Raw genomic sequence first — 16,171 nt, 5'->3', positions numbered from 1 at the left:
ATAAAGTTAATTATGAAGTAAATAACTACATGAAAAAGTGGAGTTATAAAGAAGTTATTACAATTTGAAAAACTGCTGTGATGTATAAAAAGCATTGATAGGTGACAAAATCAGCATGAACAGAAACCTTTTGAAATAAATAATAAGCTTTTTTGACATGCACAGTCTGGAATAGTCTGAATATGTCTTAAAGAGTTCATTTTTAAATAAAACTTAAAAAGGCTAATTAAAAATATCATCCTCTTTAATAAAACCCTTGTGTGCGTCCAGTGTCCGTGTGTGTGTGTCTTCTGGTGAAGTGCGCATGCGTGGGGCCACACAGCACGTGTTCAGTCTCTTCCTGTGCATTCCCTGTGCAGATAGAGAGACAGATACACACACAGGTGAGCACGAGTCACACACACACACACAGGCGCGCGCAAGTCACACACACACACACGCACACAGGCGCGCGTCACACACGCACACAGTCGCGTGTCACACACACACAGGCGCGCACACGTCACACACACACACACAGGCGCGCGCGTCACACACACAAGTCACACACACACACAGGCACGCGCGACAGACAGACAGACAGAAACACACACAGGTGAGAGACAGACAGACAGACACACACACAGACACAGAGGCGTGCACTTAAGAGACACACTCGCGAGAGACACACACAAAGGCGCGCAAGAGAGAGAAACACACACAGGCGCGCGCGTGCATTGTTGCAATGTTACTTTTCTTGGTTGTTTATTAAATAACAGATTTTTCAAATGTTCATTTTTTCCCCTGTGCTTAAAACTCATTAAAAAAAGAGTTTTTAGCGAGCGGGTCATAAGGCTATAGCGCAAATTTTTGCAGTGTTAGTTTTCTCTGTTGTTCAAGGTTTTCTTAGTGTTATTCAATGTTTTTACATTTAGTTTACTACTAGCAAAATACCCGCGCTTCGAAGCGGCGAAGTACTGCATTAAAATTTTTATTAAGAAGAAAATTTTACCTTTTTAAACTGAGGGAAAATATGCCAATAATTATTTGTTAAGGATCTCTTTGTATACCATGTTGTCAGTTCGGCCCTCCGGTTGTAACATGACCAAGCTATGCGCTGAGCTTACTCTTGAGCATGCAACTTACAGTTGGCCATGTGAACAGTAATGTTGTCTCAAATCTCACAGCTTGGATTGCTGCTGTCATAATTGGTTTGAGTTTCATGGTTTGTTTCAATTATGACAGTATTTGCAGGATTTGTTGTATTGAAGTGACATTCGGCATCTGTCAAGCGTTGTAAGCACACAACCGGTTTCAGCGATAAAATCACATCCAGCTTTTGAGAGTTTAAACATTCATAAACATCAAAGTGTCCACTACTGAAATCATCACCTGTGAATCTAAGATGTTTAAGAGGCATTGGCAGTTGTCGAAAGGTGTAAAATATTTGGCCATTTCGGTACACTTGAAAGCGACAACTGAACAATTCAGCGGCAGCCATCAACTAACATGCAGAACCATAGGTAACGGGCTTAAGCATTTCACTCTTATAATGCTCCTGTGTAGTATAATTATCTCCTGTACCGTCATCCGTCCACACAATGAACCTGTCCAGATCATTCAATACATAAGACACAATGTTCCTCTGGATATCAAGAGTGAGCCTGATATGGCCGTGCAATATGTAACACAGAGAATGGAAAAGGCAGGTGGTATCTCCGGGCATGGATACCACTCGGTAAGTGATAGTTCTTTGATCGATAGTGATCATCTCGATAGACATGGTAATGGGGGTTGGAATGATAAAGGAAATGGGTACCTGAGCAATGTAAAGTAAGTGTAAAATACCTATACAATAATTATAATTGTAATAAATAAACAATAAAACAACGGAGAAGCCGTGGATTAAACAAAAAGGCTGTAGTTATCAGTAGGGAGACGTGAATCCCGTAGCGAAGCAAGGAAGAGAATGTAGAGACTGGAGCGACGGACGGCCTTCTATAGGCAGGCAGCCAACAACGTGGGAGGAGTTGGGATGGGAGACCCAACGCCGCCTCACACAGTGACCGAGCTGCAGGCTATGGACGTATATATATGTACATAAGTAGGATTCAGTTATTGTTGGGAACCCGTGTACCAAATTTCTTGAAGATGGGCCCATAAGTAACAAAGACTGTTGAAAAGTTCAATATGGCGGCAGACCGTGGCATCATACCACCGAAATAAGTACGTACTTTGGTTTCGGTTAGTGCAGGGAAGCCGCCTACCAAATTTCGAGAAGATGGGGCCATAAATAAGAAAGTTCAACATGGCGGACGTTGTTGACCGTTATGACCATTACGCGTAGAATTTCGAAATGAAACCTGCTTAACTTTTGTAAGTAAGCTGTAAGGAATGAGCCTGCCAAATTTCAGCCTTCTATCTATACGGGAAGTTGGAGAATTAGTGATGTTGGAAAATTCAATATGGCGGCTGACAGTGGCATCATACCACCGAAATAAGTACGTACATTGGTTTCGATTAGCTCAGGGAAGCCACCTATCAAATTTCGTGAAGATGGGGCCATAAATAAGAAAGTTCAACATGGAGGACGTTGTTGACCGTTATGACCGTTACACGTAGAATTTCACAATGAAACCTGCTTAATTGTTGTAAGTAAGCTGTAAGGAATGGGCCTGCCAAATTTCAGCCTTCTACCTACACGGGAAGTTGGAGAATTAGTGACGTTGGAAAGTTCAATAAGGCGGCCGACAGTGGTGTCATACCAACGAAATAAGTACAGACATCGGTTTTCATTAAAAGTTCAATATGGCAGCTGACAGTGGCATCATACCACCGAAATAAGTACCAAATTTCAGCCTTCTACCTACATGGGAAGTTGGAGAATTAGTGACGTTGGAAAGTTCAATATGGCGGCTGACAGTGGCGTCATACCACCAAAATAAGTATGTACATTGGTTTCGGTTAGCGCAGGGAAGCCGCCTACCAAATTTCGTGAAGATGGGGCCATGAATAAGAAAGTTCAATATGGCGGACGTTGTTGATCGTTATGACCGTTACGCGTAGAATTTCGAAATGAAACCTGCTTAACTTTTGTAAGTAAGCTGTTAGGAATGGGCCTGCCAAATTTCAGCCTTCTACCTACACGAGAAGTTGGAGAATTAGTGATGTTTGGAAAAATTAATATGGCGGCCGACAGTGGCGTCATACCACCGAAATAAGTACGTAAATCGGTTTTGGTTAGCGCAGGGAAGCCACCTACCAAATTTCGTGAAGATGGGGTCAGCCTTTTACCTACATGAGAAGTTTGAAAATTGGTGACGTTGGAAAGTTCAATATGGCGGCTGACAGTGGCGTCATACCTTCGAAATAAAGTAAGTACATCGGTTTCAGTTAGCGCAGGGAAGCCACCTACCAGATTTCGTGAAGATGGGGCCATAAATAAGAAAGTTCAACATGGCGGACGTTGTCGACTGTTATGACCGTTACGTTTAGAATTTCGAAATGAAACCTGCCTAACTTTTGTAAGTAAGCTGTAAGGAATAAGCCTGCCAAATTTCAGCTTTCTACCTACATGGGAAGTTGGAGAATTAGTGATGAGTCAGTCAGTCAGTCAGTGAGTCAGTCAGGCAGTCAGTCACTGAGGGCTTTGCCTTTTATTATTATAGATTACGCTGTGCTTTCTATGGTATAGTTAACTATATTTGTGCTTAAAAACTTTAAAATATATATATTTACATACAGTTCATACGGTCTGGAACAGATTAATTGTATTTACATACAATCCTATGGGGAAAATTACTTCGGTTTACGACCAAATCGGGTTACAACCAGAGTTTTGGAATGAATTATGGTCGTGAACCGAGGTTCCACTGTATTACTGTCAGACAAAATTACAGGCATTTCACGGAAATACAAACCAGTATTACTGAGAGAGAAAATTAAAGACACACAATACAGTGACACATATTACAGCCACATACAAGGTCCCTTGCCATTTAATATAGACTGTTCCTACAAATGTTTATGCACTACTGTTCTAGCACCCGTTATTTTAACGGGCTTAATGTCTAGTTAAATAATAAACCTGAATAAAACACAGAAGTATCATTTAATGATATCAGTTAGTGTTAAGTATTATCAAGCACTGGGATCTATTTATAAGGATTATTTAATTTAGTTATAAACAAAATGATTGGGTGCATTTTGCTTTGAAATTAATAGTTTGATACAGCTTTAAGAATTAAAATGCAAGACAAACCTATACACTTAATAACAAATGTTGCTGATCTCTGTTTTATTTTAACCTTTTGACAAGAAGCCCCTGGTCAGGGAAATATACCACATATATTGAAAATGAACAGCGCCGACATGCTAACTAAATAGATATAATCAAAGATATTTTAGAATATGGACCTGTGCGCTAACCCTAAAACCCTGTGCGCTAAATTCAACTAGGGTTTTTCAGAAGAGATAGGACAAGTGCGGTGTGTGTTCTGTATTCTCTTTTCTGTATTAACTATTCACAATGACCATACTCCCAAGACCTTAATTTTTTTTTATGCAGAAGTACATTTCACAGACCCGAATAAGAGACATCCATCAAAATGCTCTTGACACAAAGGAGGCCCAATCAGGCCGAGTCTCTTTTCAAAAAGTCTTTGCCCCCAAGCAGCCTGGATTTGTCGGGCTATAAAAAACTTTTTCAACGACCCTCCATCCTTGACGGTGAAAGAAATTAGGGTTAGAATTTAAAAATCAAATGGTACTTTATTTTCAAAAACAATATTAAAATTGAAAGAGGTTTTACCAACCACTTCAAAACATATTACATCTAAACAGCGTGATTAAAAGCAGACAAAAAACTGGTGATCTCACCGGTACATTCAGTTCAGACACTTCATCTGATTTGCCAGGTCATATACCCATAAAACCTTAAAGGTCCATCAGACCTATTAGGTCCATAAAATGGCGTTTAGAGAAAGTCTCGGCTATTTCAGGCATTTTTTAATAAGAGTCAGCGTCCATGTTATGAAAGGCTTGTACAATCGACTCCTGAATAGAATATTAATTTTTCCGATCGTCGACGTCGTGAATCTGGTGAAAAAGTAGAAAGATGCTGAAGCAGCCCAGAGTCTTTATGACCAGGCTCCTGAGCTGGTCAGTGTCAAACAGACACGCAGGCCATGTCTGGCAGGGTTGGTCTATTAAACATCCCTGCCCGGTACTTTTTAGGTGCCTATCCATTATTATATCCGGCAGAGCCGCGATCAAACTTTTGAACAGTTTCAGAGCCTTTTGAAATGTCTCAATCAGGGTCTGTCAGTTTGTTCAAGGGCCATGTCTGCATAATCCCATCCTTGGGTGATATGTTTGAAACGACCGGCGCCTTTACCAGGTCATCCACGGCCTCTTCTTGTTGCATGGCCTGAATGGCTATCTCCTCACCCCCTGCTAGGAGCCCTGGGACAACATTAGCAGATACAAAAATGTCAGGTACTGCGCGGTTCTCCAGGAAACGATCTGACCAATACATATCACCATGGGTAGGTACCTGAGGCTCAGGATCCTAGATCTGGTCAGTTCAAGGCATAAGAAGGTCTGGCCAAGAAGGCTGGTCTGGAGGCTAGCTGTTAGGCGTAGAGTACTCGGAGTCGGGCACGATATCTTCAGGTCAAAACAGGCCATCGTAGGTGGCCGTCTGGTCCTTAGACCATCATGCCTGATCAGGAGCATAGCCGGAGAGATGTTGATTGTTAACAGTTCAAAACACGTCGTTGAAAATGTTTTTTATAGCCCGACAAATCCAGGCTGCTTGGGGGCAAAGACTCTTTGAAAAGAGACTCCCACCCCACTGGCCTGATTGGGCCTCCTTTGTGTCAAGAGCATTTTGATGGATGTCTCTTATTCGGGTCTGTGAAATGTACTTTTGCATAAAAAAACCTAAGGTCTCGGGAGTATGGTCATTGTGAATAGTTAATACAGAAAAGAGAATACAGAACACACGCCGCACTTGTCCTATCTCTTCTGAAAAACCCTAGTTGAATTTTGAACATCATGTCCTATGGTTGATTAACACTGTGGACACAGGCGCTATATCTCCGTCATATTGACCTTTAAAGAATAAAGATTATTGAATCTTTTGCACTCTCCATTACAAGATCCATAGGCCTCTCAGGATGTTTGACAATTAAGTGAAAACCAGAATCAGAATCATGGGTTAGCAGGGTCCATATTCTAAAATATCTTCGATTATATCTATTTAGTTAGCATGTCGGCGCTGTTCATTTTCAATATATGTGGTATATTTCCCTGACCAGGGGCTTCTTGTCAAAAGGTTAAAATAAAACAGAGATCTGAGATACTCCTATTGAATCAGCAACATTTGTTATTAAGTGTATAGGTTTGTCTTGCATTCTAATTCTTAAAGCTGTATCAAACTATTGTTAATTTCAAAGCAAAATGTACCCAATCATTTTGTTTATAACAAAATTAAATAATTCTTATAAATAGATCCCGGTGCTTGATAATACTTAACAGTGATTGATATCATTAAATGTGTTTTATTCAGGTTTATTATTTAATATTTTTAATTAGCCTTTTTAAGTTTTATTTAAAAATGAACTCTTTAAGACATATTCAGACTATTCCAGACTGCGCATGTCAAAAAAGCTTATTTATTTCAAAAGGTTTCCTTTCATGCTGATTTTGTCATCTATCAATGCTTTTTATACATCACAGCAGTTTTTCAAATTGTAATAACTCCTTTATAACTCCACTTTTTCATGTAATTATTTACTTCATAATTAACTTTATTTATTTTGGCACTAATGTCCTTACCATAAAGACTACCAGTCTAGTTCATATTCTAAACTCCAATATTTAATGTTCTTCCTGAATCAGGAGGAACACAAACCTGACTTTTAGTTCCAGATAAGATTCTAACAATAACCGGCTAATGTTAATTAGCCTCATACTAGCAGATGTTAAATAATGTTTTTCCCTAACTCTTTGCAACTCCGTGGAACTGGTAAACAGATGACAGTTTAGCTGATAATATACCTCAGAACACGTAGGTTCTGTTGTAGTGTGCTGTGAGCTTGGGGTGATCCCTTGTTGATCCAGTCTTAATATGTTTTTTAATCTCCTCTGTGACTTGGTATTTGTAAAGTTTATTTTTTACTATCTTATATTTGTCATATGGATGAATCAATGTTACATTTTGGAATAATAATGTCTAGCTTAACTCTGCCCTGACTATGATCCCTGCACAAACCCTGGTCCTTTGACTCGTATTCAAGAAGATTGCAGACACTTGTTGACTCTTGGAATCACAGTTTAAACTTACATCCCCTTCACCCTGAATGCTACTAAAACAAAGGGTGCTTTTTCACAAACAGAGGGGAAAAGCAGTTTTCAATGATAGCTGTCCTATGTAACCTGGACTACCTAAAAGAAAGAATAAACCACAAAGTTTTAGTAAAATTTTAATCCTTGTGCTAACACATATAATATTATGTAACTATTCACTAAATTTTCCATCCTGATTTGCCTAATGTGTCCAGCATAAGCCTAATCATCAGCCCTGTAGTGTACAGGCTCCTATAACATACTATAACCATTCTTATTTTCAGGGGTTCATAACTGATGTAAAATGGAAGGCTGTTACCAAGCATTAACAGAATTTCTAAAACTTGGTATTATACAAAGCATCCTGAGTACCAAAGAGCCTGTTGATGAAAATGTGGTTTTAAATTAAAACCTAAACAAGATAACTGTTTTCTAATCAACATAAAATGTTTAGTAAATAGAGATTAAATACAATTTATAACAAAAACGGAACACCGATGGACGGCTGAATAACCAAGGAAATCTAATTTAGCTTGAAGTGCCACAGAGTGTTTTACAAATAATCTCCTACAACCGTAGATCTCAAACTGTGGGGATGACCCCCTAGGGGACGCGAAGTAACAAAAAGGGGGCGCGAAGTTGTGAAAAAAAGAAAAAGTATCAAAAATATGAAAAATACATCTATTGAACCCAAAACAAAATAACTTAAACTACATTCTGATACTAGAAAAATAAATATTGAGTTAGATAAAAGTTCATAAAAGTTAAGTAGTTATAATAAAATATGCATCTATGGTACATAATTAAGTTAAAAAAAGGACATATTGGTATTAGTGGGCTACTTTCCAAAAAACGTTAGGGGGCGCGATTAAAACTGTTATGAAAACTCTTTTTTTGCAAAAAAAGATATAATAGCAGATATCAGATGTCTCCAGTTCCTACCCAGTTCCTTTAGGGACTTTATACTGTCTATTATCATTTAAAATGAGTACAGAAATAACAACAACAACAACATTTATTTATATAGCACATTTTCATACAAACAGTAGCTCAAAGTGCTTTACATATTAAAGAATAGAAAAATGAAAGACATAATTATAAAAAATAAATCAACATTAACATCGAATAAGAGTAAGGTTCAATGGCCAGGGGGGACAGAAAAAACAAAAAAACTCCAGACGGCTGGAGAAAAAATAAAATCTGTAGGGATTCCAGACCATGATACCGCCCAGTCCCCTCTGGCAGCTGACAGCTATATGCTATGTTTGGGGTGGATGTGATCAGAAAGGCTATGATGATTCCAAAGATCTGTCAAGAAAACTGTTGGAAAAAATGGGCAGAACTCTTTTGGAAACAAGGATTTTTCTTATGTTTTAAAAATATGACCTTTGCAAAGATGCTTTTAGATGCTTTATTTTCTAAAGATGCTTTATTTTCATGTTAAAGCAACTGGTCATTTTACGTGGCTACTGAAAATGTATTTTGTTACCTGGAAAAAAACGAAACAAATAGCAATACCAGGTTGTATGGGTTCAGTGCTTTTGTTTTATGGCACTGTGTATTTGACCTATAATACTTTTCTCTTGCCTGTTATGGAGCTCTGTCTAATTACCTGAAGTTACAGGAATTGGGAAATGATGAACTATTTTGGTAAGAATGTGTTAAGGTCTACATAAGAGAGTATAAAGGGGAAAAGTGTCACCCTAGGACCCTACCATGACAAAACAAAAATCATAATTGGGGTTTTCAGTTTTTAAGTTTTTAATTAAAAATTGTGAAATGTTTTCCAGTTATCACCTGTGTTAATAGAAATAATTTTAGTTTTTTGAGTAGACAGAAAATATCAAAATTTTGTGCTAGTGTAACAGTGAGTGAGTGCTTTCACATGCACGTACAAAACTGGGATAAGGTGAGTAATCAGCCTAAGGTAGAAACCTGCTTTCTTAAATCTCCGTTTAAATGCACAAGTGTATTTACAGAGTTTTCCTTTGTCAAAAGGCTCCTATGTTATAGAAATGAGCTAAGGAAAAAAAATTAAAATCATTACAGACCACAGCAAATCCTAAAACACATATGGAATCTGTCTCTCTTGTGCAGTGTGGGATTACTTTTAAAAATAACTTAATTATATTACTCACACGTCTAAAATCACCCGGCCTTTGGGGGGCTACTATTCTGTATTAAAATAATTACTTTTCATTTAGCGAAATGAATGAAAACACAGTTGCCTTATGTCTATTAAGCATTCGCTTTGATATATGCTCCTGGATCCCATTCATCGTTGGAGGTTGTCTCCAACCGGTTGTAACAAATGAGAGTTTATAAAGTTAAAATGTTTCGATATCCCAGACATTTAAAAACATGCGGATCCCGGGGCAGAGATTCCCCTGCTACAGTGAGCTCGATTAGAAAGAGTACGCATTTCACAAACAGGCCCCTTCTGTACGTAGTTCAGAATACTGACCTCTTACTATGCCAGAGCTGATACACAACCGGCCTGCGCTTTTAAACCATAATGTTTGCCCTGACCCAGAAGGAATAAGGAACTGTGGACTGTTGGGTCAGGACAAACAGTCCTTTTCTTCAACCCGGGAGCACGTCATTCCTTCCTGTCACATGACCGTGACGTACTCCCGGGTTATAGGGCACACAAAAGCCCATGAGCCCCCCTACAGGGACTCCCGGTGGTCCCCAAGGTATCCAGCAGGGCTGAGTAAAAACACTACATAGTCCATAAGGCCCTGCTGGAACTCGGGGCACGATCCTGCTGTCGGGAGAGCTCCTCCTGGCGGCCTGGGGGTGAGGGCCGGAGCACGAAGCCGGCAATCCTCCACAACAGTATTGCAAAAAGTTATCATATTTACAACATGCCTTATAAAGCAAGTTCATAGAACTCAGACTGTTTTTTGTTATTTAAAAAGATCTAATACAAATATTAAACTTCACTGAACCCAACAGCAACTTTTAAACATAGTTAAGAAAGATTTGTTGAAGAAAGAAAAATGTGAATCAACACACAAACAGTAGGATAAAACTATTGCTTTTGTTGGCAAGTCTTTGAAGTGGTTACTGTGTAGATAAATTCAGACTGAAGGCTCTAGTGTTTGTCAGCTATCACTTTACTATGTTATATTATGTGACAGTCATTTATGTCTTTCAATTTTGTTGTTTTTGCTGTATTTTTTTAAATTAAATTTTATTGTTAAGCAATATCAAGAATGTCACAGAAACATTTTGTCATATAGGTTTCAGAAAAGCATTATAAATTGACAAGAGGGGAATCATTATACACACATATACACCCACATAAAGGGAATGTAAACACTGACAAACAATTCCAAAACATATGTAAAACATACCTGGGCTTTTAATATGGCAGAGCTGGTAATGAGGATCACTGAGCAGGCCCACTGCATAGCGTTCAGAAGAGGTGGCATAGAAGCGGTGCACACATTTAAGCTGTATATGATGATAATTAGGATTTTTAGAAGTCAGGACGATATTCTTGAAAACTGAATTCCTTAAAAACATGGGGTTTAAAGGGAGGCTCTGCATTGCAACATTTAAAGAGCAGACTCATCTTAAATTAAGAGCGTTTTTTATGCCTCTGAGTCAATACTAACACTTCACACTAAGACCAGCTTCATGTCTTTGTCTTTATTCTTGGTGTTCAAAGATGCCAAAAGGGTGTTTAACAATAGCACTATATATACCAATATATATACAGTGCATCCGGAAAGTATTCACAGCGCATCACTTTTTCCACATTTTGTTATGTTACAGCCTTATTCCTAAATGGATTAAATTAATTTTTTTCTCAGAATTTTACACACAACACCCCATAATGACAACGTGAAAAAAGTTTACTTGAGATTTTTGCAAATTTATTAAAAATAAAAAAATTAAGAACGCACATGTACTGTACATAAGTATTCACAGCCTTTGCCATGAAGCTCAAAATTGAGCTCAGGTGCATCCTGTTTCCCCTGATCATCCTTGAGATGTTTCTACAGCTTAATTGGAGTCCACCTGTGATAAATTCAGTTGATTGGACATGATTTGGAAAGGCACACACCTCTCTATATAAGGTCCCACAGTTGACAGTTCATGTCAGAGCACAGACCAAGCATGAAGTCAAAGGAATTGTGTGTAGACCTCCGAGACAGGATTGTCTCGAGGCACAAATCTGGGGAAGGTTACAGAAAAATTTCTGCTGCTTTGAAGGTCCCAATGAGCACAGTGGCCTCCATCATCCGTTAGTGGAAGAAGTTAGAAACCACCAGGATTCTTCCTAGAGCTGGCTGGCCATCTAAACTGAGCGATTGGGGGAGAAGGGCCTTAGTCAGGGAGGTGACCAAGAACCCGATGGTCACTCTGTCAGAGGTCCTCTGTGGAGAGAGGAGAACCTTCCAGAAGGACAACTATCTCTGCAGCAAACCACCAATCAGGCCTGTATGGTAGAGTGGCCAGACGGAAGCCACTCCTTTGTAAAAGGCACATGGCAGGCACCTGAATGACTCTCAAACCATGAGAAACAATATTCTTTGGTCTGCTGAGACAAAGATTGAACATTTTGGTGTGAATGCCAGGCGTCATGTTTGGAGGAAACCAAGCACCGCTCATCACCAGACCAATACCATCCCTACAGTGAAGCATGGTGGTGGCAGCAGCATGCTGTGGGGATGTTTTTCAGCTGCAGGAACTGGGAAACTAATCAGGATATAGGGAAAGTACTGCAGCAATGTACAGAGACATCCTGGACGAAAAGCTGCTCCAGAGCGCTCTTGACTGGGGCGACGGTTCATCTTTCAGCAGGACAACGACCCTAAGCACACAGCCAAGATATCAAAGGAGTGTCTTCAGGACAACTCCGTGAATGTCCTTGAGTGGCCCAGCCAGAGCCCAGACGTGAATCCGACTGAACATCTCTGGAGAGATCTTAAAATGGCTGTGCACCGACGCTTCCCATCCAACCTGATGGAGCTTGAGAGGTTTTGCAAAGAGGAATCGGCGAAACTGGCCAAGGATAGGTGTGCCAAGCTTGTGGCATCATATTCAAAAAGACTTAAGGCTGTATTTGCTGCCAAAGGTGCATCGACAAAGTATTGCGCAAAGGCTGTGAATACTTATGTACATGTGATTTCTCGTTTTTTTTATTTTTAATAAATTTGCAAAAACCTCAAGTAAACTTTTTTCACGTTGTCATCATGGGGTGTTGTGTGTAGAATTCTGAGGAAAAAAATTAACTTAATCCATTTTGGAATAAGGCTGTAACAAAACAAAATGTGGAAAAAGTGATGCACTGTGAATACTTTCTGGATGCACTGTATATATATGTGCATATATTCATACAAACTCTTTTGGGACACCCCCCATTGGGACGACATGCCGAAGAGCATCCCAAAGCGCGATTGTCATGTCTGTGGAAGACAGCTTATCTGTTGCCAGGGCAACCACAGGCTCCCAGTGTTGCTGAAGCAAATCCAAGCCAACTGCAGTCATGCTATAAGCACCATCATCAATGGGAGATGCAAGGAACATTTTAAATGCAGGGAACAGTATTACTTAGCCACTAACCTGGCTACGACGCTGCCTGATTGCTGTGTTTGTGTATAGGGGAGTGGTAGGTCCCGTTACAATAAATAATTGTGCTGTTCCTGTTTCAAGCTGAATAAAGTTGGTTTTGCTAAAGTACTGAAACTCAGCTTTGTGTTTTGGGGTGCAAGACAGGGACTCACACGTCACAATATAGTGTTATATATTCATGTTTTAATCCCTTGACCAAAGTCTGTAATTTTATTAAATATGAAATTACACACTGAAATTTTGTTCTCACTATTTTTTTTATTTTAAAGCAATGAAAGCAACTTTTTATGTGACATTGTTTATGTTGGAAAAAAGAAAAGAAAATATAATGTTTGCATGATTATTTAATCCTAAGACTTTCATTTTTTTTAAAAACACACTTTTAACAGTAATAAAATAGATTTAATTTGCATTAATATTTCCGGGATCTCAATGAGTGTGGGAATCCTGTTTCTTTCACACAGGAAACAGTGTGCCATTAGCTTTGAAACTAAAATATCACAGAGAAGAAATTTTGAAATTTTGATCCCGATTGGTTGACAGTTGACAGCAGACACTTAAAGCAAACCAAATCGTTGTTATAATGTTATAGTAAGTTCTAATTTTGTGTGCAATCCTTGGATGACACAGTGCTATGATGCTGCTTTCCAGTAAGGAGTCCAGGTTTTATGTCCCAGGTCCTCCCTGCATGAAGTTTGCATGTTCTCTCCGTTTCTGTGTGGGTTTCCTCCAGGTGGTCTGGCTTCCTCACACTGGCCAAAGACATTCAGGTTAGGTTAGGTGAAGTGGTGACACAAAATTGGACTTAGTGTGTGTGTGTTTGCCCAACAATGGACTGGCACACTGTCCAGAGTTTGTTCCTGCTGTGTATCCTGTGCATAACTGGGATAGGCTCCAGCACACCCCAAGACCCTGGTCTGGGTTAATTGGGTTAGACAATGTAAACCTGTTGTTATAGTTGTTGCTGACTTACAAAATCAACGTATTGACACTATTTCTTTAATTGTTTCTTTCATTATTTACTTGGAGGAAAAATGTATTTACTTAGCAAAGACGTTTTTGCAAATTGACTCACAAACAATGGGTACATGATGACAAATAGTCTGTGCTAACTAGTCTGTATTTGCAGGATAACAGACTGGCATTCTATTAGAGCTTGACACTGACAGAATAGGATCTGAAAAGAAAACTAAATGAGATGAACCAGTGTTATAAAGTCTAAGAGCTAATCAGATTGGTGTAAAATTAAAACTAATTATATCATTTTGTTTTCCCTACAACTCAGGTGATATTGGTGACTGGAAAAACTATTTGACTGAAGAACAAAGCAAGGCTGTAGATCTCAAATTTGAGAAGCACCTTGCAGGAACAAAGATTGGAGACCTTCTGAAATATGATGAATATTGTAAATGAAAGTAAAAAAAAAGAAATCCTCTGTATTGATCAGTAATAATTTTGGAAATGATTGCTCTTGCTCTGTTTTAAAATGACAGCCTTATAATTTAAATAATACTGTTCAAAATAAATGACAGGGTTTCTTATGTTTTATGACCTTTACATGTTGCTTTCTGCCTAATTAAATAAAAAAAAATTGTTACTCTGCCACACATATGACTATAAACATTACAATCTATAAGGGAGTTGAATTCACATATTTGATTTATGAAACTACTTTTTCCTTTATATGGAGACAACAATCAGAGTCTACAACTCAAACATCAGCTACAATGAAGAAGCGCACAGGATGAGTTTAGATTTACCACTCAACCTAATCTACATGTGTCTGAATTGCACAGAATCTCAAAAAGCTCAGGCAGAACACATTTGAACCTCTGCACAAGGTTTTTCTCCTGGAACTCTGGATGTCTTCACACAACTAAATTTTATATGCTTTAGGTTGATTTCTGTTTCTAAATTCGCCCTGTGCAAATGTGGGATTATGACTGATCCCTGGGATAGATTTGCACCCTATTCTGCTTGGTTCCTGCCTTGCACTCAGTGGTGCCTGCTTAGGGCTTGGCTACCCATGACCCTGAATTGTACTAAATGGGTCTGACTATGTTTTGCTTGTGCAATTGGTATTATTAATTTACAAGGCCAAGTGCTTCCAAACTGTACTGGAAGCAGAGTACAGCAAAACTGGAATGTGAAGTGCAGATGTCATTGGTGAAGACCTCTTTACCTGGCAAGCATATTGTGCAAATGATACAGAAATCACAGCCCAAGATAATGCTTTAAGATTTTTTATCTGCATTGCTCTTCATAAGTCTCCTGCCTTACTATTCCTCAGACAGCCTCCTAGGATTGATAGGATGAAGAGGAAGGTTGCCGTCAGTCTGGCATCCTTTAGATGACATGACAATGCTGATAGTGCAAGTTGACAACAGTGCTTAGAATAACTAACAATAACTACTGGTTGCAATGCAATATATTATTTTACAAGCAATAAATATTATAAGATAAAGTTTTGATTATTGGAATATTTACTAAACGTAACATTTAAATGTACTTTGCTTAGGGATACTCTGATCGATAAATCGGACGATTTTCACAAAAATACTAAATTGGTAAATTGGCTGTTCACAAAAAAGCTTTACAGAAGTCTAGTTGTAATGCTCCTTTACGCAAGGTATTATGGTAATTGAGCCAGTCCACATCTCTCTTTTTTTGTTTTTCTGCTGCAAACGTCCGACAGTATAAATAAAGAGCATTGAGCAGACACTTGTTTTGTCAGAGAGTGAGAAACGATTGGAATATTAGTCTTTATGTTAAAGAAAGTGTAGCACTAAACTGGAAAAAAAATGATTCAGAGAAGACGTCCTGTGCTATTAGAAAAATGGCAAGAAAAGCGACTTAAATGAATTCAGACTTTTCAATGTTGTCCTTTAAATTAAAATGGACACAGTTTGGACAGCAACCAGTTCTGCATTACAGGTAAATTTTATCTAGCTTTTTAACATACTGATCAACAGAAAAAAGGATCATTGATGTCAAAGTGAAAAAAGATCTCTGCAAAGGTGTCTAAATTGATCAAAAATATAAAAGTCAAAGTAACTGATCATATAAGTATTCACCCCTATTTTAACACACCTACATCATCACTGGGTAGCCAATTGGATTTAGAAGCAACATAATTAGTTCAATGCAGATCACCGATCTGTAGCCTCGGGATTTTGGCTGATTGTGTTATAAATACGCTTCAAGAAACTCTGTGAAAGTGTGATTAAAAAGCACAAGTTGTGGGATGGATGCAAGC

General features: G+C 38.7%; 1 protein-coding gene across 1 annotated transcript in view; it reads left to right on the top strand.

Moving 5' to 3' along the window:
- The window catches only part of LOC120526863 (sulfotransferase 6B1-like), a 70,876-nt gene extending 55,605 nt beyond the window's left edge, over positions 1 to 15,271 (top strand). The window contains exon 7 of the mRNA XM_039749981.1: positions 14,201 to 15,271. Within this exon, the coding sequence (XP_039605915.1) occupies positions 14,201 to 14,328 (128 nt within the window). The 3' untranslated portion in view covers positions 14,329 to 15,271. The remainder of the gene's footprint in view (positions 1 to 14,200) is intronic.
- The last annotated feature ends 900 nt before the right edge of the window (positions 15,272 to 16,171 follow it).

Source organism: Polypterus senegalus, chromosome 3 (assembly GCF_016835505.1).
Source record: "Polypterus senegalus isolate Bchr_013 chromosome 3, ASM1683550v1, whole genome shotgun sequence".
NCBI classification, from domain to species: domain Eukaryota; kingdom Metazoa; phylum Chordata; class Cladistia; order Polypteriformes; family Polypteridae; genus Polypterus; species Polypterus senegalus.
Note: the sequence above shows the minus strand (reverse complement) of the source record. Positions and strands in the feature narration are given on the sequence as shown.